The sequence below is a fragment of the Anguilla rostrata genome, chromosome 7 (assembly GCF_018555375.3).
Source record: "Anguilla rostrata isolate EN2019 chromosome 7, ASM1855537v3, whole genome shotgun sequence".
NCBI lineage: Eukaryota > Metazoa > Chordata > Actinopteri > Anguilliformes > Anguillidae > Anguilla > Anguilla rostrata.
The window spans coordinates 2,083,589-2,105,659 of record NC_057939.1 but is presented as its reverse complement, the minus strand read 5'-3'; the positions used below and the strand labels follow the sequence as shown (position 1 = coordinate 2,105,659).

The window sequence follows — 22,071 nt, the reverse complement described above, 5'->3', positions numbered from 1 at the left end:
AGCACTTAAGAGTGTTCAGAAAAGTGCTATATAAATGCAACGATTCATTCATTCATTCATTCATTCATAAGTCATCTGATCTTCATAATGGTGTACGCCTCTGACTCCAAATTCAGATGAATTCACAGGTGAAAACAAAGCCTACTACTAAAACTCTAGTCACTCACTGGCTCTTTAATGTGTGAACCATCCCTGCCGGAGGAAACACACTGGAACAGATAACACCTGTCACCCGTCCGTTAACGTTTGCACAGCTGAAAATGGGGGGATTCAACACAGAACAGCTGTTTCTGTAAAATGGTAAACATGTAACGTGTGCATACATGTAAATACCATTAAAAATAAAAGCTGGTTGTACTTCTGTCTCATTTAGCTAAAATACAAATGCCTTTAAGTATATAGCAAAGATAACAAATTTCACTCTACCGTTCCCATACTTCTGGAGGGCGCTGTATATTACATGTTGATCAATAGAAGTAATGGCTTTACATCTCAGTTTTCACCTCGTTGAAAAATATTAACATTTTGTTGCCTTTGCGCTTGAGCTCATGATACTTTTAGATCTGAATTCATAATTACAAACTTCATATTTGCTCTGTTTTCAAAGCTTTTGTTTTCTTTTTTTGTATTATTTACATGCGTGAATACTGCCTTTGTGTGGTTTGTACCTCAAGTCAAGGAGGTATGTGTGTTCAGCTGACAATAGTTACCTCTTATTATCCAGTGAGATGAAAAAAAAAAACTCCCATTTAATAATATGTAAAGTCTATGAAAGGATTCCAAAAATCATTAGTATGGTGCAGTTGCTGCCTGTTCAAAGAAAAATGGAGTAGCCCAGAATGGGAAATGTAAAACTGATATTTGGACTTCCAGGACAGCCAAAGTATAAATCATGAATATCCCACACCTTAAAGTAAACATCTGTAGGATTTGCACGTTTTAAGCCTTAACATTAATATCTAAAATTCTGTTTCATTTGAATGCAAAATTGTTGGTCAATATTTGTGTTGAGTGAAAATGAACCAGTTGAGCAATGGAATATTTGAACGTATTGATTCTAAAAATTGATTGTATTTATGAAATGCTCAAACCCTTAGCTCGAAATTCTCTAAATGTACTGTAACACAGATAATTGATCAGCAAAGACTTTATCATGGTGTAATCTATTTGAAAATATTTGTAATTTTCAAAATATCTCTTAAATCAATAAATCTAAGGTTGTGTTTTTTTTATTATTTTGAACTTGCTCACTAACACAATGACTGAATGATAAATGTGTACATTTTAAATAAATCTCAGTATTTGTTCTCTTTTTGGAGATGTTCCCTGCTTGTGTTAAGTGATGCACACTTAATTACCTCTCTATATATTGGAGTTTTTGGCAGGACAGAACCGCTATGGTCTAAGCTGGGATCTCAATTTTCTCTTCTTTCATTGTTATTGTTTAGGGCCAATTATTGTATTGCTCTAGGGCCCCACCTGCTGGCCAAAGGACTTTGCAGCACCTGCTATTCTCAAAGAAATTGCCATTTTGTGAATTGTCTTCACAAATCTACAACAAGGTAAAGGTATGCCACCACACATTCAGTGCTGGACAAGTGCCCTATTTGTTTATGAAGTTTGCAATTGATGTGTGATGTTTAAACTTGCACACCCAGACATATTTCTGATTTTTTGTGAGTGGGAGAGTTTTGTGATGTGCTGATTACAAAGAATAGGTCACTTTGGAGAGGGGCAACTTCTGGTGTGGGTGCAGTTTTTTGTTTCAGAGTAGCACTAAGACACCTGATTCTACTAATTAACTAATCATGGCCTTCAATCATGGCCTTGATGTGTACAATCTGGTGTCTTAGAGCTGGGCAAAATCAATACCCTGCACCTACACTGGCCGTTTTTGATTGGGTAAGACTGAGGACCCCTGCTTTAAAACTTATGGTCCATGTTTGAACAGCAGAGTGTGTTGGAAAGTGCTGCTATTGCTCAGGTCAAGCATGAGTGCCATGTTGCTCAAATCTGAATTCTTGTTTTTGGTACTGTCAGCTTGTCCTGTCACTGAGTAGTTTCTTTTGAGTATCTGCATTTCCTGTGCCATCCTAAAATAAAATGGCCTTTTGAGCAATTTCTCTTTGTTTCCAAATACAAAAAATAATAATTTTAATTGGCCTAATTACAGATGTTTTCAGTCCAGCCCACGGTTCCACTTGCTTTCTTTTTTAAGCGTGGATTGACAGGCAGGGTTGTGAAAGGCAAAACAAACAAGTGGTTATTTGCAGGTTTAGTTGCCAAGGTGAGAAAGCAGGTGGGGCCGCTAGTCCAGAGCTCTCGCTTCTCTTCACTCGTGATGCTGTCTCCCCTGGCAAGCGCAAGTCTGCCATTTTGGAGTTCAACTTCTAGAAAATGTATGGTGTCATGGAGGAAGAGTATGAGACCGAAGAGGCAGATCTGCCCGACAGCACTGTTTGCCCGAAGACTGAGTTCAATGGGGATGCAGATTCCCTGTTCTTCAACGACAGGAAGCGACGCATTGATTTTGTGTTGGTATATGAAGAAGACAAGGATCAATCTGAGAAACAGACATTTCAAAAGCACAAGGTAAGCGGATTTCCTGGTCCCACTGACCAGATGATTGTGCCTCCAGTTGAAATATTTAAGTACAGATGGCTGTTGGTTTTTAAAAATTCTACTGCTCAATGTATCATAGTGTCTCACGTTATTTTTGAAAATGAGTGTTTTTAGATTGAATGTCCATTTGAATGCCATCCAATTAATAGTTCCTTTTCTCGTGACTGTTTCGGGTTGTGTGTACAGCGTCAAAGTACAGAAATTCACGTGTGTGTGTAATGGGGATAAACGGTGCAAAATTGCCAGATAAATGGAGAGAGCTGTCAGGGAAAAAAACAATTTGAAATATGTCAGAATCATGATGCTATCATCTCTGCCATCATATCTGGGGGTTTATTACGAAGGAAGCTTAACATACCCGGGCTTTGTTTGCCGTTAACTGGCTTCACAAAAACTAACAACCGCAATCAGGCTTAACCGGTATCACGACGGTGGTTATGAACGTGCTAAGTGAGCACGAGCTTCGTTAATTAATCAAGCTCTGCGCGCGTTCCAATGGAAGTGCCGGTTTCTGCAGAAAAATAAGCCAATAGCAGTACAGCATGGACCCGTACTCAGGCTACGTATTTCTCACCTGCGGAAAAAAGACATATGGACCGATACGAAGAACAAAAAGTAACAACATTGCCGCCAACCGCTGGTTTTAAACTTTTATTAAACCCTTCCTGAAATGCTATTCACGTCAATCTTTGCAGTAGTATTTGCACTAATGCACTTTAACGAATAAAACCATTGCACTGTAAACAGTTGATATGATATGATGCAAGGCTCATACAATGAGTTGCAGTCATTTTCACATTCATCACAGACAGAGCGCTTGTTGTCAGAGACATAGTCATGACTTCTGAGATACAGTACAAAACCCTCATTCAAATGAACTGGCTTCTTGCTCATGTTCTTGATCTGGATATTGTCTCATCTGTTCTTGACCAGCCATAACTTTTTACCTGGAACAGTTTTTGTGATTTAGCTCCATTGGCCTTTTGTCAAACATAGCAAATAACCCTTGGTTTGATTGGCCGTATCTTTGAAAAGTCCTTTTATTTTTTAGAAAATGTAGGAACCCTGGTTTGCATAAATTCATTAATCTCTGCTGACATTAATTAGTATTATAGTTTACCAATATGAGTATGAAGTAGAAAGGAAAAAGGTATAACATTACAAACATAACAGTTTTCAGGTGTTTCATATTTAAGGAAATGTAGAGAAATGTATTTCTTGCAGTATAGACAGTGTTTCAATTGGGAAATATATGTTGGGAAAGATGATGTCTTGGTTTCACAACCAAGGAGCAACAATACCTTTGTTTTCAGATTACAAAAACAAACCACTCAAATTATACAGAGACACAACTACCTGGACTGACAGGAGAAAGCATTGTAAGGGAGGTTGTATGGAGAACATGACAGTTCAGCTGACTGCATAAGCTTTCACCTGAACATGGCTTGGTCCAACATCGCTGCAATTGATGGAATCTGCCTTATTACATTACATTATCCAGAGCGATTACACAACTTTTCTACGTAGCATTTACATTGTATCCAGTTATATAGCTGGATATACACTGAAGTAAAGTAATGCAGGTTAAGTACCTTGCTCAAGGGTACAATGGCAGTGTCCTACCCAGGAATCGAACCTGTGACCTTTAGGTTACAAGACCTTGCCCATTAAACTACTCTGCCATCCCCATTTCTTCTCATATCTGAAACACCACACACTGGCACTATTAGTCCTTCCTTAACAGTTCTTTCAGTTTGCCGCTGTGTTTATCTTTAGAGAAGAAGAGAGTATTATGAAGCAAGTCTGATGAAGATGGGACTGGAGCTGGAGGCAACAAGATCCGTAAGTGACTCATGGGTGTGTTTACAATGCAAACACTCATAGAGCATAATTAGGACCTGGATAGGGTGGGAGGGCCCAGGCCATAGAGCGTACATAGAAACAGTAGAGGGTAGGAGGGACCAGGCCATAGAGCGTACATAGAGACTGGAGAGGGTAGGAGGGACCAGGTCATAGAGCGCACATAGAGACTGGAGAGGGTAGGAGTGGCAAGGCCATAGAGCGTACATAGAGACTGGAGAGGGTAGGAGTGGCAAGGCCATAGAGCGTACATAGAGACTGGAGAGGGTTGGAGGGGCCAGACCATAGTGCATACATAGGAACTGGAGAGGAGCATAGGAACAACAATCGTTAATCGGGTTTCAAAATAAGATCAGGGAAGTTTTGCCTTCCAAAGTCTGATATTCCCCATTCACTTTAATAGGAGCACCAATGTTTTTACCTCAGCATGTGCAGTACTGGTTTACTTGCAGGACTTCACAAGCTAAGGTTAGCTGAGGGCGTGTTGGCCTGTCTAGTCAAATATGCCTGTCTATGCAAACGCTGGGCTGCGTGTATTTGGCTAAAGGAAGCGCCCCATAGAACTGTGTGACTAAATGAGTGCCTGGCTGGCTGGCTAAGGACCCCACGTACACACGTCATTAACCCTTTAAATATCGTATTTTTATTGAAACAGAGGCATAGGAGTATTAGGCAGCATGGAGCCTGGAATGGTATCGGGTCATCTTGCTTTGCGATGGAGAGCAGTCTTTTGTAGACTGATTCTGATATGATCTGTGAGGTGATCTGTCACTGGTCTCCTGTAGGTAGCAATCGGTCCCCCCTGCATTCTGTTGACTGTGAATCGTCTGGTCTTCTCTAGGTTCTGGATAAAAACGTGATGTTTGTGAAGGTGCACTTGCCATGGGATGTGCTGTGCAACTACGCGGAGGTCCTGCACATCAAGCTTCCCATCCAGCCCAACGACCTTTCCGCGACCTCTAGCGCCTTCAACTGCTTCACCAAGCACTTCTACCCCAGCCGGGACCTCATCCCCGCGGAGACGGAGTACTTCACCGCCCCCTTCGAGAGGAGCAGGCTGGCCAGCTTCTACATCAAAGACTGCCACCAGTTCTTCAGGCCCTCTGTGAGGACACGAATGGTGAGTGAGGAGTGAGGGGGGTGCGCTTTCGGAAGGGATAACCCACCATGAGGTGGCCTGCCGTCGGGGAGGAAAACAATGACTGCAGGGCAGAGGGCATTTCATTTATTTATTATGATCCTCTATGGCCTCACTCTACCACCCTGTGGTTTCAAGCCAAGCATTTGCACCTCCTGGCCATCAGATGGAAGCGAACACCAACCTTTTCTTTCTGGCACAGTTGAATGCATTCGGGCCGTTGTGTAAGAGGTCTCCGTTCAGGATTATTCGGCCTGATGCTGAAATTGTTACTTTAAAGGGCTTAGCAGCTCCTCCAGTGAAGCCTGTTGCAAAATAGCGGAGCCGTGTAGTGGTTTAAAGGAATGGGCTTTGAGGGTTGTCATTTTCATTACCTGGGGCCTGTATCACAAAGCAGGATTAGATATTTTTATTTTAAAAAATTTTTTTAACTATCAATAATTTTAAGAAATACATTTATAATCGTCCTTCTAATACTATTACATTTTATGTAAATTCTTGTTCTGGTTTGAGCCAGTTTTCTACTGAATGCATAATCTACTGGTCCTAGCAGGCTGGCATGCAGTTATGAAATACGTGGACTGCCCAATGCCTGGGCTGTCTGTGAATGTTAATCCTGGACTGGACTGTAGACTGCCCAATGCCTGGGCTGTCTGTGAATGTTAATCTCAGTTCTGGGTCCACAGGCTCATCACATCCTCAGCTGCGCCCCTTATGAGGTGTGTGGAAACCAAAAGAAATTTGGCATCAGCAAGCTGCTGGACAGCGGAGTGTACCAGGCTGCCTATCCTCTGCACGATGTGAGCTGCCAGCAATAAGCACTCTGAAGGGCCCATTTTCCCAAACACACACACAAGTACGCACACACACACACACACACACACACACATCACACTCACACGTGCGCACACACTCACACACATAACACATCACACACATACACATGCACTCCCACACGCACACACACACACACACACACAAACCCGCACATGCGCGCACACACACACACTGCACAGGTGTGTTCATTAAAGCAGGGTAAACATTGGGGAAACACAAGGCCTGGGCTCAGTACACACACACAGCAGAAGGCACAGGAATCTAACTCCTTCCCGTCTTTAAAACAGGGTAGGGCCGGGTGGAACGGTATGCACTACACGCATACGTACTGCACGTGTGGACTATTTTTTTGTGCAATGTTTTAGTTAAGCACTGTGGCCCTGTTCTAATTCACAGTGCAATTTCCATGAGAAGTCCCCGGACGAGCACTGCCTGAATGAGCGGTACCTGTTGTACAGAGAATGGGCTCACCCCATGAACTTCTATAAGATGCAGCCGCTGGACCTCATAAGGTGAATGCACTTCTGTCATCTTTTCACAACGGCAAAAAAGCAACACTGCTACTACCAAAGGAGCCGAGGAGGAATGTTAACCAAAAAATTCTAATTCTAATTTAAATTTGTTATATAACTAATTTACCTTATTTACCAGTCATGAGGAATAAATATACACTCACTATTTGTCCTACTGTTTGTTACTAATGTGACAACTGCACATTCTAGAGCTCCTAACTTTACGCCTGATACAGGATATTTAAAAACTTTCCTACAGCAACCAAACAAAATGTATTCATAAACTCAGACATGTAGGGCTCTAGAAACTAGCACTAGTACTACCCCATATTTCCCTGTTTCCCACAGGAAGTACAACCCCATACCTCCCTATTTCCCACAGGAAGTACCAACCCATCTTTCCCTGTTTCCCACAGGAAGTACTACCCCATCCTTTCCTGTTTCCCACAGGAAGTACTACCCCATCCTTCCCTGTTTCCCACAGGAGGTACTACCCCATCCTTACCTGTTTCCCTCAGGAAGTACTACCCCATCCCTCCCTGTTTCCCACAGGAAGTACTACGGAGAGAAGATTGGGATCTACTTCGCCTGGCTGGGGTTCTACACGCGCATGCTGATCCTGGCAGCTGTGGTGGGCCTGGGCTGCTTTATCTATGGCTACAGGACTCAGGAGACCAGCACCTGGAGGTACAGGAACAGGGGAGCCATGTGATTCTGAAATTCAGGCGCAGTAAGGTGTAATTCTTTACCTGGATTACTCCAGAGGCACTGACCTGAAATAAGGAGATCAGAAGCACACACAGAGCTTACAACACATAGCACCCTCAGTAAAACAGTAAGGCTGACATCTTGCTCAGAGACAACAGAACAAGGAATATATTTACAGGGCGGAACAGTACAGCAGTTAATAATCGGTACAAGGATCACGGACAAGTCAATCATAGCAAAATCAGACTAAGGTGTTTTCAGATGTTTTTTATATTCATGAAAGTAGCTAAGACTACAGAACATTTTTCACTACCAAAGTGTTGAATTGTGTCGGTAAAACTCTTAGCTAATTTCTACCAATTACAACTTCTAAATGTGAATTCCACACAAATACCAGGGAGTATTGCACAGGAAATTGTCAATGTATTGAACAGCTTTCCAGCCCATGAAGAGCCAGAGTCCAGACTTAATGCAGTGCTGGTTACTCTCTACTTTGTCTGTAAATTGTGAGCCAAGAAAGTCTGTTCTCACCATCATGCCTTATGTTCTTGTTTCTCCTTTCATTGAAGCAAAGAGGTTTGTGACCCCCTGATTGGTGGAAGCATTGTCATGTGTCCACAGTGTGACAGAGAGTGCACCTACTGGAAACTCAACAGCACCTGCGAATCATCCAAAGTAAGTCTTCCATGGTTTTTCTTGAAAGAAAGCAGCCAAAGCTCAGCTTTGCTTTTGATTGAGATACATGTACTTAACTTGAACTTTCACTTAAGTTAACTGGGTGGAGTTTCACTGAAGAGCACAAGAGGTGCAGTTTTCAACATCTCCAAATGAATGTTTAAAAAATATAGGCACATGCAGTATGTATAAAACTGCTGCCCCTGTTTACCGATGGGTCACTGCTGATTACAAAATAGAAGTATGCCTCATTACCCCCTGTGTACCCAACAGCAGTATCTTTCAGTTTAAGTTTAGGTTTGTAGGTCAAGTGAGAATGTACGTATCTATGACGAGCTTAAGTCCTGTATTGGTAGGCTTGCGTAAAAATCACTTAAGTTCTCCTAGTCAAGATAGATCCCTTTGCTCTCAAGGACCTCAAGTGTAAACAAATACAAATGCAAAACCATAACCAAAGTATTTGTCATTTGAATAACAGTCAATATCCAGGTCCACAGATCAGATTATGCATTTAAATGACTGTATATAGTATATCTCTAAACTGAATCACAACATAAAGGTGTCAAATATCGTGTTTTATTGTCTTCATGAGATCCTTTCTTCCACAGAAACTGTGCATTTTTGACAATTTTGGAACATTGGTGTATGCCATTTTTATGGCAGTCTGGGGTGAGAACTCTGCTCAATTACATTTTCATTATGACATTAGCAATAACACCAAACAGATACCATAATGCTGCTCTCTTAAGAAGATGTGTTCTGTAAGCAGCATTTCCCTCCAGCGAGTCCATGCGTTTCTGTTGAAGTGCGCGTGTTCTCACAGATTTACAGATTGTGTTTGAGAGAGGCCTAAAACCTTGTTCTCCGGCCGGTTTCCCCATTTGGCAGTCTCCCTGTTCCTGGAGTTCTGGAAGCGGTACCAGGCCAAACTGGAGTACGAGTGGGACACGGAGGAGTTCCTGGAGCAGGAGGAGCAGCCTCGCCCCGAGTACGAAGCACAGTGCACTCACCAGCAAGTCAACCCCATCACCAAGGTAAGTGATTCAGTCCATTTAAACAGGGTCCCTTATGAAGCACAGTGCACTCACCAGCAAGTCAACCCCATCACCAAGGTAAGTGATTCAGTCCATTTAAACAGGGTCCCTTATGAAGCACAGTGTACTCACCAGCAGGTCAACCCCATCACCAAGGTAAGGTAATCCATCATCAAGGATGGAACAGGGAGTTTGTTCCACCACGGGGGAGCCAGGGTGGAGAAGCTCCGTGGTAGGTACCAGCCTTTTTACTCATTCACACAGACGGTGGATCCAAGCTAACAGAATCAGCCCTGTGACAAAGCTACGGGAACCAGGTTGAGCATGCAAAGAGAGGGGGACAACCCTCTCACCAAAGCCAACCAACCCAAAGTGAAATCACACAGCTAAGGGGTACATAAATACCTTTTTGTTTTCAGTAGTCTCCATATTTTTTAGCTCAGTTTGTGGGTTGATCGAAAACGGAATTGAATCGATATGAATTAAAGGAACTGTATTGTCGGTTACCCATGTCCTTTATGTGATCAGTTGTGTTGGTGATTGTTAATTTTATGTGTGCTTGTGTAAGCTGTGCAAATTGAGTTCTTGTATGAATGTAAAATGTATAAGTTCAGTAACAGAGTTATTCTTTGGCTATGTAAAGTGTGATCCATAGCACTATTTTTGTTTCTCTGTTATCCCAGGAAAAGGAGAGAGTTCCTTACACAAAGTGTGGGAGGTGTCTTAGAATATCCTGTGGAGCTGGGACTGTTGTATTCTGGGTAATGCTTCATTGCTCTTCGTTAATTATTGCTTTTTATTTAAAAAAAAAAAAAAAGAGGAATCCTTGTTTTTCTGCAAAACTGAATAATTTTCATTTTCAATATGTTTTCAATTTTAATGTAGTACTGGTCTGAAAGTTCTCCAGGATAACAATAAGTAAATTCCTGTGTAAGATGGCTCAGATAATTAAATAAAATGTATAACATACATTTTACACAAAGTCTGTCTCTTAAAATTTGTGGAGGAAATATTTAACCATTTAAGTAGCTTTCTCGTCCTTTATATCCTCTGCTCTGTTTCTGTCGGCGCAGATCTTGCTGATCGTGGCGTCGGTGGTCGGCGTGATCGTGTACCGCCTGGCGGCGTTCTTCACCTTCTCCGTGCAGATGCGGCAGGACCTGAAGAAGCTGGAGCCGCTGCGCGAGTACGTCACCCCTCAGATGGCCACCTCCATCACCGCCTCCATCATCAGCTTCATCGCCATCATGGTCCTCAACTACCTGTACGAGCGAGTGGCTATCTGGATCACGGACTTCGGTGAGGCCTTCGAACTGCGACGAGGCCCCAGACTCCCATATGGGAAATGCAGCTTTCCCAAGGGGAAACCCAGAGGGACGGAAATAAGTTGACATCACCACACACGTCTTTGAAACAAATTTTATTATTTATAATATGAACAATCATAGACCTCTTCACAGAATTCATGAAGTATTGCTAAAATGTAGAGGTTGTAAACTTTATGTAGCTCCGTCTTTTGAAAAAAGACCAATCGATTCATTTTCGTATCTGTCGTCATATTGTAGAACTGCCAAGGACGAAGACGGAGTATGAAAACAGCTTGACCCTGAAGATGTTCCTCTTCCAGTTCGTCAACTTCTACTCCTCCTGCTTCTACATTGCCTTCTTCAAGGGAAAGGTGGTTGGTTACCCCGGAGATCCAGTGTACTTGTTGGGAAGGTACAGGAATGAGGAGGTGAGTCCAATCTTTACGATCTCTCAGCTGCAGAGGCTTGGCATGAAACCAGTCCAACCGGTGTCTTATCAGAGTGCACGAGGGCTTCCACATGGACTCTTGGCCCTGAATGGTCCCCCGGATTTTACAGCACATGCAGAAGTTGTTCTCTTGTTCACTATTGGGTCAGACACCTAGACTCAAAGGCACGTACCCACTTTAGGGGGAAATGACAGCTGATTATGCTTCCAGCTGTGCGTGTAGTGTCCGGGTTTGACTCGTTCTAAATCTGGTTACCCTACCTGGAACCCTGCAAGCTCATTTCTGGTCCCTGCAGTCCTGTCGGTTGAACTGCCTTGAGCAGTACACAGTTTTTCCCGAAATTTGACAGAGGCTCATGAGCTTAAACAAACAGGTTTCAAGCATTCAGCAAATGCAAAAAGTGACAGGAATCATGATGGATACATTTGATATGAAGCCTATGGATATCATTTGAAGGTGCACTCCTGAACGTAGCATGCCCATGCCAATGTCTTTCCTCTTCTTCTGACTGCAGTGTGACATCATCCTCCTCTTATGACCCAGTCCCTTTCTTCTAACCGCAGTGTGATCCAGGCGGCTGTCTGATTGAGCTGACGACACAGCTGACCGTTATCATGGGAGGGAAAGCCATCTGGAACAACATCCAGGAAGCGCTGTTTCCGTAGGTATTTCCTCTCAGCAGGAAGCGCTGTTTCCGTAGGTATCTCCTCTCAGCAGGAAGCGCTGTTTCCGTAGGTATCTCCTCTCAGCAGGAAGTGCTGTTTCCGTAGGTATCTGCTCTCAGCAGGAAGTGCTGTTTCGTAGGTATCTGCTCTCAGCAGGAAGTGCTGTTTCCGTAGGTATTTCCTCTCCATAGTGTTGCCAACTGCTGCAACGTTTTGAGATGCATCATTTTTTTTCTCTTTCAGATGGGTGCAAAATATGCTTTTCCGATACTGCAAGAATGCCACGTCTGAGGAGGTCATTCCACGGTGGGAGCAGGACTACAGGCTTCAGCCAGTGGGGAAACTGTGTCTGTTTTATGAATACCTGGAGATGGGTAAGCCATAGGGTTGCCAGATGTCCAGTTTTTGACCGGAATGTCCACTTGTACATGTCTGGTTTGTGGTCCCAACTGGACAATGTGATGTTCAGTTGGGACCACAAGTGTAATTGTACTGGTAGTTTATAATTAATTAGCCCATCAGTGACTCCCTGATCTAACATCAGTTTCAAGGGGGCCCCCCTCTCCCCAGTTCAATGTTGGTTTCATGGGGGACCCCACCCCATCCTTCTCTCTGGGGTCCAATTGGCTCCCAGCTTTTTGTTGATTGCACTTCCAGTTGTGCACATTGTCTAGTTTTGACTCATTCTAAATCTGGCAAGCCTAGTAAACCGGTCTTTATGAGTGATTCAGTTTGTTTTGTCAGTTTCAAATCATGTTTTGGTGTAGTGATCCAGTTTGGGTTAATGGTCCTTTTTGCCTTTGTTTGGGCGTAGTGATCCAGTTTGGGTCCATGGTCCTCTTTGCCTCCATTTTGGTGTAGTGATCCAGTTTGGGTTCATGGTCCTTTTTGCCTCCATTTTGGTGTAGTGATCCAGTTTGGGTTCATGGTCCTTTTTGCCTCCGTTTTGGTGTAGTGATCCAGTTTGGGTTCGTCACGCTCTTTGTGGCATCCTTCCCACTCGCGCCCCTCCTGGCTCTCTTCAATAACCTGGTTGAACTCCGGGTCGACGCGTGGAAGATCACGACACAGTTCCGGCGGATTGTTCCGGAAAAGGCCCAGGACATCGGAGCATGGCAACCCATTCTGCAGGGAGTTGCCATTCTTGCTGTGGCAACAAATGTAATTTAACTTCAATCATAAAATAGTTTATTCAACTTCAGTTGAATTGAGTGTGCTGAATGTGAAATTGGAAGTGGATTATGACACACCGCTAAGAATGGTTCAGAAACCTTGCGGCGATGGCCCATGCCCCCCAGTGTAATAATAATAATGATGTTCTTTCCAGGCGGCGATCATTGCTTTCACGTCAGACATGATCCCGCGGCTGGTGTACTATTGGTCCTTCTCTGCATATCCATATGGACAGCATACCAGCAACACCATGGAAGGTTACATCAACAACACGCTCTCGGTCTTCAACATTGAGGACTTTCCATCGCAAAGCAGGCCTCTAAATATACCCTACTGGTTTCACAACATCACATCCTGCAGGTACACACAAATAAACCCCTGTGTGGTGTACACAGAATACTACACAACATTCTGCAGGTGTGAGTCATCCCATCCCACGGGTTTCTGATGGATAACATTCCTGTCGCAGGTATAGAGATTACAGGAACCCCCCTGGACACCCCAGACAGTACGAACACAGCTTGTACTACTGGCATGTGATAGCAGCCAAACTAGCTTTCATCATAGTCATGGAGGTAAGTGAAGTCTTTGACTGTTATTTTAAAAAGACCTGAGGGCCAGGTAGGGATGGATATTGTTTAGATTTTGCTGATACCACTGCTAAAACAAGACGTTTAAAAGGTACTCTGGCACACTGGATTTGGAATGAAATGATGAATATAAGGTTAATGTGCTGACTCAGACTTTTTTCACCGCCCTTTTTATACTATGTATAGCCACTGTAAATCAATGCACATAGTGTGACTAATCTTTAACAGTGGATACTTAATCACAGAATTTTGAGTTAGCATCAAATAAAAAGTTTTGTTAATATTTTCAGTGTCGTGTTAAAACTATTTCCTGAATATACAGTAGATGCAGTGATGAAAGCCCTTAATCTCTGCATGTGTGAGTTGGGTGGTCAGAAAGGAACCTTGAGGTTATTTTGAATATCACCGTCAGAAAAAAGTATGTTAAATTCTTATGTAAATAAACTGTTAAAAGGTGAAGTAATTTTCTGACCAAAAAAAAAAGACCTGGATGATCCTGATTTTGTGAGTGGGAATAGTGCTTAACCTGACCTGGCAGCTCAAAGCGTGAATGCTTGTATTTATTTCTCAAGTCCTTGTGCCTTCTCTTCTCAGCACGTCGTGTATTTCACCAAATTTGTCCTGTCCTACGCGATCCCCGACGTGCCCACTGCAGTGAGGGAGCAGATTAAGAGGGAGAAGTACCTGACACAGGTCATCCTCCACGAGGCCAACCTCAAAATGGCCACCGCCCCCACTACTACACCCCTGGCTGACGGGGTCCTCAGCGGGAAAGAGACTGAGACCCACCTCCTGTAGATTTGGATCAGTGACCCACAGGCCGTATGGAGGCTGAGGTGGAACGCTACTGGGTGGAGGATGAACTGTCCCTTGCGTCTCTTCGCTTCCTCATGCTTTTGCAGACTGACGTCTCTCGCTTTACCGCAAAAAAAACAATTAGCATGGCACCAAATAACCACTGCCAGCTGCAACGGCTCAATAAATAATACGGGACAGACGGTTATTATGTGATATTGTGAAGCAACACAAAACGTATTCATGGAAACAATCAAGTTTGGGGACTGTAAAGGCCATTCCAAAACCTTGGTTTTTTTGTTATTTTAATTAATTCATGTTTGGTTTTGAGGTGTGTTCTGGATCGTTGTCTCATTTAAATATCCAGCTTCTTTCAGCTTCGGTCTCTTCGCTGACATTAGCTTCTTGGATCTTCTGATCTGTCCAAGTGAACATGGCGTCAGACACGGTTCCCCCCTGGTGTGGCAAGGGGAGGATGAAGGAAGGGCCACGCTCACCCGTCTAGACTCCTGGGAGCGTATAAGGCAGAGAAGCGCACACAGACACACACATACACACGTTTTCTAGCACCTTGTTGCCCTGAAGAAGATTAGTGCCTGGGACCGGAGGACTTGGTGGAAGGCTTGAGAATGTAATGCAGTACATACTTTTAGTCATAATAAAGATATTCTCCACCCTTCAATACAAACACAGCTTCAATACAAATCCAGACTGTTTGGTCTGGATCGTTCAGGTTCACACAAATTTCCAAGGACAAAAGATATCTGATGATTTCAGTGAAGCATCTGTTGCTCCGCGAGTTTGGAAATGTTTATACAGCCATTTCCAAGCAATATGAAGCCCATCATTCCACAGTGAGAAAGATCAAGCCCCATGATCACTTACTTCAGGGAGAGTGCATACTTCAGGAAGAACGCATGCTTCAGGGAGAGTGCATACTTCAGGGAGAGCGTACTTCAGGGAGACTGCATGCTTCAGAAAGAGCGCATACTTCAGACAGCACATTTTTTAGAGAGAGCGCATACTTCAGGGAGAGCGCATACTTCAGAGAGAGCGCATGCTTATCTGCACTCTTCTGAACTGAGGTTGCGATGCATGCTTAGGCACTTCGACATTCCAAAGTCTGCAGAAAAAGGGGACATTTTACAAGGATTCATTTGTAATGGCTAAGTAATGCATCACCGCATATAATAGTTGTAATTTTTTTTAGTTTTTACTTCGTTTACTTAGTTTTTCATTGTGACATTTGCCAAAGAGATTAAACTTGCAGTGTAAGTGCATGACAAATGGGTCTGGAGGCAGCCATTAGAGGAGGAGGACCCAAAAATAACAAAATGGTGATATCAGAGATCACGAGAAGCCAGACTCCAAGCCCACCTGGTTTCAAATGAAAATACCTGTCTTTCCCCCCCTCCTCTTTTGAGACACCCAGTCTGTCATTACAGGGCTAGAGAGAGGAGTAAAGGGCCTAGGCGGGGGTGGGGGAGGGGGGACCTGGGGGGGGGGGTAGTAATTTAGCAGCCCCTCCCCACTACTCCCTCCCCCTGCAGACAGGGTCAGCCCCCCCGAGGCAGAGGGCTACAGAGGGCAGAGAACAGTGCCGGGGCAGAGGGTCAGGACGGCCGTACGAAGGGAGGTGACTGATCAGCTGATCGCAGGACTTCCAACCGCAGGGGCCACCGGAGCAGCAGGTAGGGCCGCCTCTCTCACGGAACATTCCGGAGCCGGAGGCCGGGGAGTACGGAACGGTCTTACGGTCCTCCCGGCCGGAACAGGTATCTCTGGTTGGGGTTAGGAGTCCTGATGGTGATGGGGCTCCTGGACGGAACAGTTATCTGGGAGTCCTGATGGTGATGGGGATCCTGGACGGAACAGTTATCTGGGAGTCCTGATGGTGATGGGGCTCCTGGACGGAACAGTTATCTGGGAGTCCTGATGGTGATGGGGATCCTGGACGGAACAGTTATCTGGGAGTCCTGATGGTGATGGGGCTCCTGGCGTTCTCTGACAGGGCACTTTGTTCTGAGCATGACCGGGTGTTTTCATTTCATTCACGGTTACTGGGGCACCGCTCTCCCTGGTAAAACTGTCTTACAGGTTAATCTATTTTAATGTACCATGAAAGTAATTCTAAATTGTATTGTACTTAATTTTACAGCACACTGAGTCTCTTTCAGTTTGTCTGTTTTATGCATGCAAATGTATTATTTCTATGCAAGTTTATTAATGAAGTATAACTTTCAATATCAAAAATGTAGCTGTGTAAAATGCATAAAGGTGCTTATATAACGTCACACCTGAGATTTAACAAGACTGTTTCAATTTAAATTCATCAAATGCTGCAAATGAGTGTATTTTTGTACAGCATGCAATATGCAATATTTACATGCAATGACTGTATATTTTCAACACTGATAATTAGTGCTCACAAGAGTTAGGTGGTGTTTTATCAGGCACCAAAGTAACCAAAATCCATCATTATTGTTCTGTTGAATGTAATACATTGGAATGTGGAGATGGAATGACCACATATCCCAGCTTTCCCTGAGTGCAGCGCATGGTGCTATATCGCAGTGTTGATACATGTTGGTTTTGCTTGTCAGAGAGAGAGGATATCTCCATTAGCAGCGTATCACAGCACCGTCGTTATGATACTGGATGCAAGCATGCGGTTACTGAGCATGCTCATTTCCAGGACTGAGCGTGGGACAGTCTGAGCAACCGGAGTTTTCATAGGAAGCATTGACCCCTAACGGCCTCAGAGCGCATTTAGATCGTGTAACAGAGAGTGGCTCATCTTCAGCGTTTCAGGTGAGCAGCCATTGCTCAAGTGAAAGGGGATGAGGTTCAGGTGAGCAGCCATTGCTCAGGTGAAAGGGGATGAGGTTCAGGTGAGCAGCCATTGCTCAAGTGAAAGGGGATGAGGTTCAGGTGAGCAGCCATTGCTCAGGTGAAAGGGGATGAGGTTCAGGTGAGCAGCCATTGCTCAGGTGAAAGGGGATGAGGTTCAGGTGAGCAGCCATTGCTCAGGTGAACGGGGATTAGGTTCAGGTGAGCAGCCATTGCTCAGGTGAAAGGGGATGAGCGATGTGGTGGCCGTTCGGTGCCTGACCTTCACCCTTTCCCAGCACCCCTCGTCCCCCAGCCTCAGTGGCCACGCCCAATGCCCAGACAAACAGCGCAGAGCCCATGACAAAGCCCCCTCCCGCCATCTGTGGGAACAAACGCGCGTCTGAGCTTCCACGCGGGCGGCTGCGGGCCGCTCTCTATGGGAATAATTACAGAGCGCTGAGGCATGGCCCACTGAGGATGTGCCAGTGAGTACGGCTGGGGTGGGGGCGGGGGCGGGGGGGGGGGGCTGGGAATGTGCCCTAATACTGCGCAGCCCGCTCCTCCTCAAAACTGCGCTCTTTCATCTGCCGGGGGGGTGTGCTTAAAAACTACTCTTCTTCGTCCCTGCCCCCCCGGCCCCCCCCACCCCCCCTTTAAAAATGCGCTATTGTTCGCGCACACAGGAGCAGATGAAGCGGGGCCTAATCTGCGCTCTCCCAGTGCACACAGAGAAGGGACAATACCAGCTGAATTACTGCCGCTGTCACTTCCTCTGAGCCCGTGACGCTGTGAGGATGATTCGGCCCGACAGCGTTAAGCCAGGCTTCCTCACCCCTCCACCGCTCACTCTGTCACTCTCCGCGCGTCTTCATCGCTGAAAAGCCCCTTTCTCACTGGTCCCGCAGAAACACACCGTTCACTCACTGCACCGCACTCTATTGGAAGGCAGTAAGATTGGCAGTGAGCTCAAATGCTCACTGCCACATTCAACAGCTGAATCTTCATTTATCCATGTTACATACTGTGTGGCGAACGTTCCTTGTATGCCAGTGAAACATTGTCTTGCCGCACACACAAACCCTTTACCATAAACTTTATGTAAATCTTAGTTATATCTTATGTTATAGTTTCCCTCAATACAGAAAGGAACATATCCCCAATGCACCTAATCACCCAACCCAGCAATATAAAAATGCTTGTTAAAGGTTCCTGTTCACATGGAAACGCTGAAGTGTTCGCGTATAAGGTCCTGTCCATTTGTTCTTGTGTGTGTTGTTATGAATTTAGTCTGTTTTGTTCCCCCACAGTGGAGATGACTCTACGCACTTCCTGTTTGCTGCTGTGCATGCTGGGAATGGCCGCTCGGCCGAGGCTCGTCGCAGCGCTGCACTTCCCGCCAGGGCTGATTGGCTATCAGTCGGCCTTCTCCGCCACCCGCACCAGCAGCCTCCTGGGCGGGTCGCAGAGCGCCGTGACCTTCGACCGGCTGCTGGTGAACGTCGGCGGCGACTTCAGCCCCGAGACCGGCCGCTTCCGCTGCCGCGTGCCCGGCGCCTACTACTTCGCCTTCACGGCGGGGAAGTTCCCCCGGAAGCTGCTGTCGCTGGTGCTGGTGAAGAACGGGCGGGAGGTGCAGGCCATGGCGTACGACGGGCACCGGCGGAAGGACCGCAAGGTGCAGAGCCAGAGCGTGATGGTCAGCCTGAAGGCCACGGACACCATCTGGCTGCTCCTCCACGCCAGCCCCAAGTACGCGCTCTACAGCAACGCCGGGCCCTACATCACCTTCACCGGCTACCTGGTGTACCCCGACACCTCCGCCCGCGACGTCAGCAACCACCTGACCTCCCCGGGGCGGGGCTACCACGGGTGCCCGCTCCCGGGAGACCCCCGGCTGGCCTGGTTCGGGGGCGACCCGGCGGAGGAGGAGCCCCGCTCGGCCTTCTCGGTGGCCCGGACCTCCTCGCTCCTGGGGGAGCGCTCGGGGCAGGGGGAGAAGGAGGCGCTGACCTTCGACGTGGAGTACGTCAACGTGGGCGGCCACTTCAACCGGTCCTCGGGCCGCTTCACCTGCGGCCACCCCGGCGCGTACTACTTCGCCTTCACGGTGGGCAAGCACCCGCGGCGGGCGCTGTCCGTCAAGCTGATGACCGGCGAGGGGGAGGTGCAGGCCATGATCTTCGACGAGGACGAGTCGCCGCGGCGGGAGGTGCAGAGCCAGAGCTTGCTGCTGTCCCTGCGCCGGGGCGACAGCGTGTGGCTCTACGCCCAGCAGCACGAGCGCTTCGCCGTCTACAGCAACCAGGGACGCTACACCACCTTCTCCGGCTTCCTGGTCTACCCCGAGCCCCGGCTCCGCCCCCCGGCCAGAACTCACCTCTGAGCGGGACACGGGAGACCCCCCCGGCTCCGGGTCGGGTCACGAGCGCGGGCCTGCGCCGCGTCACAGCGGTACTGGGAGCGCAACCCTTTTTTATAGCGAATCCTAATAAACACTACAGCTAAGACCAATCAACGCACAGTCATCAGTGTCGGTGTAGGAATATGGGTAATGAGCTGGTCTTGTAAGGTCACAGGTTCGATTCCCGGGTAGGACACTGCCGTTGTACCCTTGAACAAGTTGCTTAACCTGCATTGCTTCAGTATATATCCAGGTGTATAAATGGACGCAGTGTAAAATGTTGTGTAGGTCACTCTGGATAAGAGTGTCTTCTAAATGCCTGTAATGCATTACAAAATAGCCAGTTTAGACTTTTGGATGTGTGACAAATCTTTGTTCAAAACAGCAACTTGCAAGAGTGAAATGATCTTTTAGCTGATGGTGTCTTGCTGTAAGATGGCTCCCTAACACATGATTAGTCACACACACTGGTCAGGGATTTATGTAAGCCCTTTGTGACTCATTGGGAGGAGTTTTGGATAGAACCTGCACTGTATGTTAACTGTCTCCATGTTTCTTTCTGTGCTCTGTTGCGTGTGGCACCTATCCTCACGAGCCAATCCAAACAGCGCATTCATGTCTTCATTAAGCTTCAGCTGTTATTAGTGGAAATCCAGTGAAAACTATCACACACTCTGTTAGGTTTGTGATTCTTGTCTTTGTAATAAAACTGTAATTACATAAATAGTGTTTAATAGCTAAATAATTACACTCTGATAATATTTAGGATAGGGATTTGCTTAACCAAGTATAATGCAATATGTTTACAAAATAAACTGTTAAGGTTCAGCTCTTACATTCTGCCGTGGAGGGGGCAGCAGTTAACCTCTGGCACTTCAGTTTCTTTAAAGAACATTTACGGTATGGATGCAGATTGACTGGAACCCTCACATACTTACTTGAGGTAAAAATAAAGTCTTTGTTTACAATTATACTTATATTCTATGCCAAATAAAATTTTCAATTAAACCAAGTGTGGACTTTTCTGGAAGTTTTTTAAAAAAAAAATATGTTTGGTCCACACCAAATTCCCATGTCAAATAAACACTGAGGCTTGGGATAATTTGTTCACTGTATTCATTGGGTGAACATTACTCCTTGGTGTTAGGTTAGGTTGGACCAGTCATTTTGGCACATGCTAAAATCAGGACACTCTGTGAATATTGAGCGCAAGAAAAACATGGGTCCCTTCAGGTCCTCTGTATCATGGGGTGCTGCAGAGGAAAACTCGTCAAATCTCAGCGAAACCATCTGGATGGACAGTCAGCACTCTGGGTAAGTGAGGACGTTTCATTTTTGGGTCATTGTCACTGTGGTGCATTTGTACATATGAACACAAATATAAAGTGGATGGTAACTGGTTTATTCAATATTTAATTATTAGATTGCTTATTTTATTTTGTGTATTGGCACAGGGTGGGGCGCTGCTTGTAATGTACAGGTAATTTATAGTATTTTTCCAGTTTTTTAAATGTCATTCATATGAAATACGGTTTGAACTGATGAATGACATTTTAATTTCATTTTCAAGTTTGCATTCACTTTGGCATCTCTAATCCCCACCTGAATTTGGAATGTGGGGTTCCAAGTCCAATTCGCAAGCTGTGCACAAGCGTGGTCATATACTGCCCCCTGCTGCCGACTCGTGGGAGTGAAGACAACTCGCGGCTCCGCTCCAAGACAGGCGCCCGGCAGCCAGCTGCTTCCGTCACGCCGCAGCCGCGAGCTGCGCACGCGCAGAGGTCCAATCACGCGCGCGTCACTGCACAGCGAGCGAGGGCGGCCAAAAGCGATGGGCCGTCCCAGCAACGGACACCAAAGCCACTGCCGGGATGTGGGCCGGATTCGATCTGACACCCGGCAGCCCCCAACATGCGCCTTCATTCAAATTAAACGTTCAAAAAAATCTGAAATTCTTGTGTTCTTTTTCTGTAAAACTGCTGCTAATCAAAAACAAAAATGTCATTATTTCCATTCAACTTCAAGAACAGGACTTTGTCAGCCATTCTCAATTCAAAATTGACCCCAGCCCTGTTAAAGGGATCTAGAATTGGTTTCACATTTTTCCCCATATGTTCTAGTGCCTCATGCATTATAATGGTATGTTGTAGTCTTATGTACAGTATTGCACATATAGTAAGGGTATGTTGTAAAATCATGTGTCACTAAAAGACATGGATGACACACTCTTATTAATCAACAGATTTTATTTACAGAAAAAGACTATGTAGGTGGACTGTTCTCATACCATTATGACAGAGCAGAAAACCACTTCCGGAGGTTTTCCCATATAAAGAATGAATTTACAATCAGTGAAATTTTTTTTTTTTTACTACAGCCATTGAACCGAGCGCCGGTGACAGCTTGAGTTACGCGAGGCCTTCGTGATCTCCTGGTGGCTCCTCCCATCGTCCTCCTACCCCCCTTCTCCATC

General features: G+C 45.5%; 2 protein-coding genes and 1 long non-coding RNA gene across 3 annotated transcripts; 2 read left to right on the top strand and 1 right to left on the bottom strand.

Annotated features, from left to right (window-relative positions):
• The first annotated feature begins 1,857 nt into the window (after window positions 1-1,857).
• LOC135258737 (anoctamin-6-like) lies at window positions 1,858-14,695 on the top strand. Its single transcript, XM_064342268.1, has 18 exons — window positions 1,858-2,592; window positions 4,399-4,464; window positions 5,324-5,602; window positions 6,307-6,420; window positions 6,854-6,969; window positions 7,522-7,656; window positions 8,247-8,352; window positions 8,961-9,021; window positions 9,241-9,386; window positions 10,070-10,147; window positions 10,460-10,685; window positions 10,952-11,121; window positions 11,706-11,803; window positions 12,051-12,181; window positions 12,763-12,968; window positions 13,135-13,340; window positions 13,450-13,555; window positions 14,165-14,695. The coding sequence occupies exons 1-18, from the start codon at window positions 2,398-2,400 to the stop codon at window positions 14,366-14,368; spliced, it is 2,643 nt and encodes an 880-aa protein (XP_064198338.1). The 5' UTR covers window positions 1,858-2,397; the 3' UTR covers window positions 14,369-14,695.
• Window positions 1,868-3,122, bottom strand: LOC135258743 (uncharacterized). Its single transcript, XR_010331083.1, has 2 exons — window positions 2,981-3,122; window positions 1,868-2,882 (listed from the first exon to the last, which is right to left on the bottom strand). It is a non-coding gene; the product is annotated as an uncharacterized LOC135258743 (long non-coding RNA).
• A 655-nt stretch (window positions 14,696-15,350) lies between the features above and the next one.
• Window positions 15,351-20,610, top strand: c1qtnf13 (C1q and TNF related 13). Its single transcript, XM_064342272.1, has 2 exons — window positions 15,351-16,056; window positions 18,505-20,610. Exon 2 carries the CDS (start codon window positions 18,510-18,512, stop codon window positions 19,578-19,580), a length of 1,071 nt encoding a protein of 356 aa, XP_064198342.1. The 5' UTR covers window positions 15,351-16,056; window positions 18,505-18,509; the 3' UTR covers window positions 19,581-20,610.
• Window positions 20,611-22,071: the final 1,461 nt, after the last annotated feature.

Bases quoted from the DNA above. Each gene is read 5' to 3' on its own strand.
- LOC135258737 (XM_064342268.1), top strand. From the start codon at position 2,398: ATGTATGGTGTCATGGAGGAAGAGTATGAGACCGAAGAGGCAGATCTG. The intron at 7,657-8,246 runs GTACAGGAACAG...CTTTCATTGAAG, and splicing joins CAGGAGACCAGCACCTGGAG to CAAAGAGGTTTGTGACCCCC. The intron at 12,969-13,134 runs GTAATTTAACTT...TGTTCTTTCCAG, and splicing joins TTCTTGCTGTGGCAACAAAT to GCGGCGATCATTGCTTTCAC.
- c1qtnf13 (XM_064342272.1), top strand. From the start codon at position 18,510: ATGACTCTACGCACTTCCTGTTTGCTGCTGTGCATGCTGGGAATGGCC.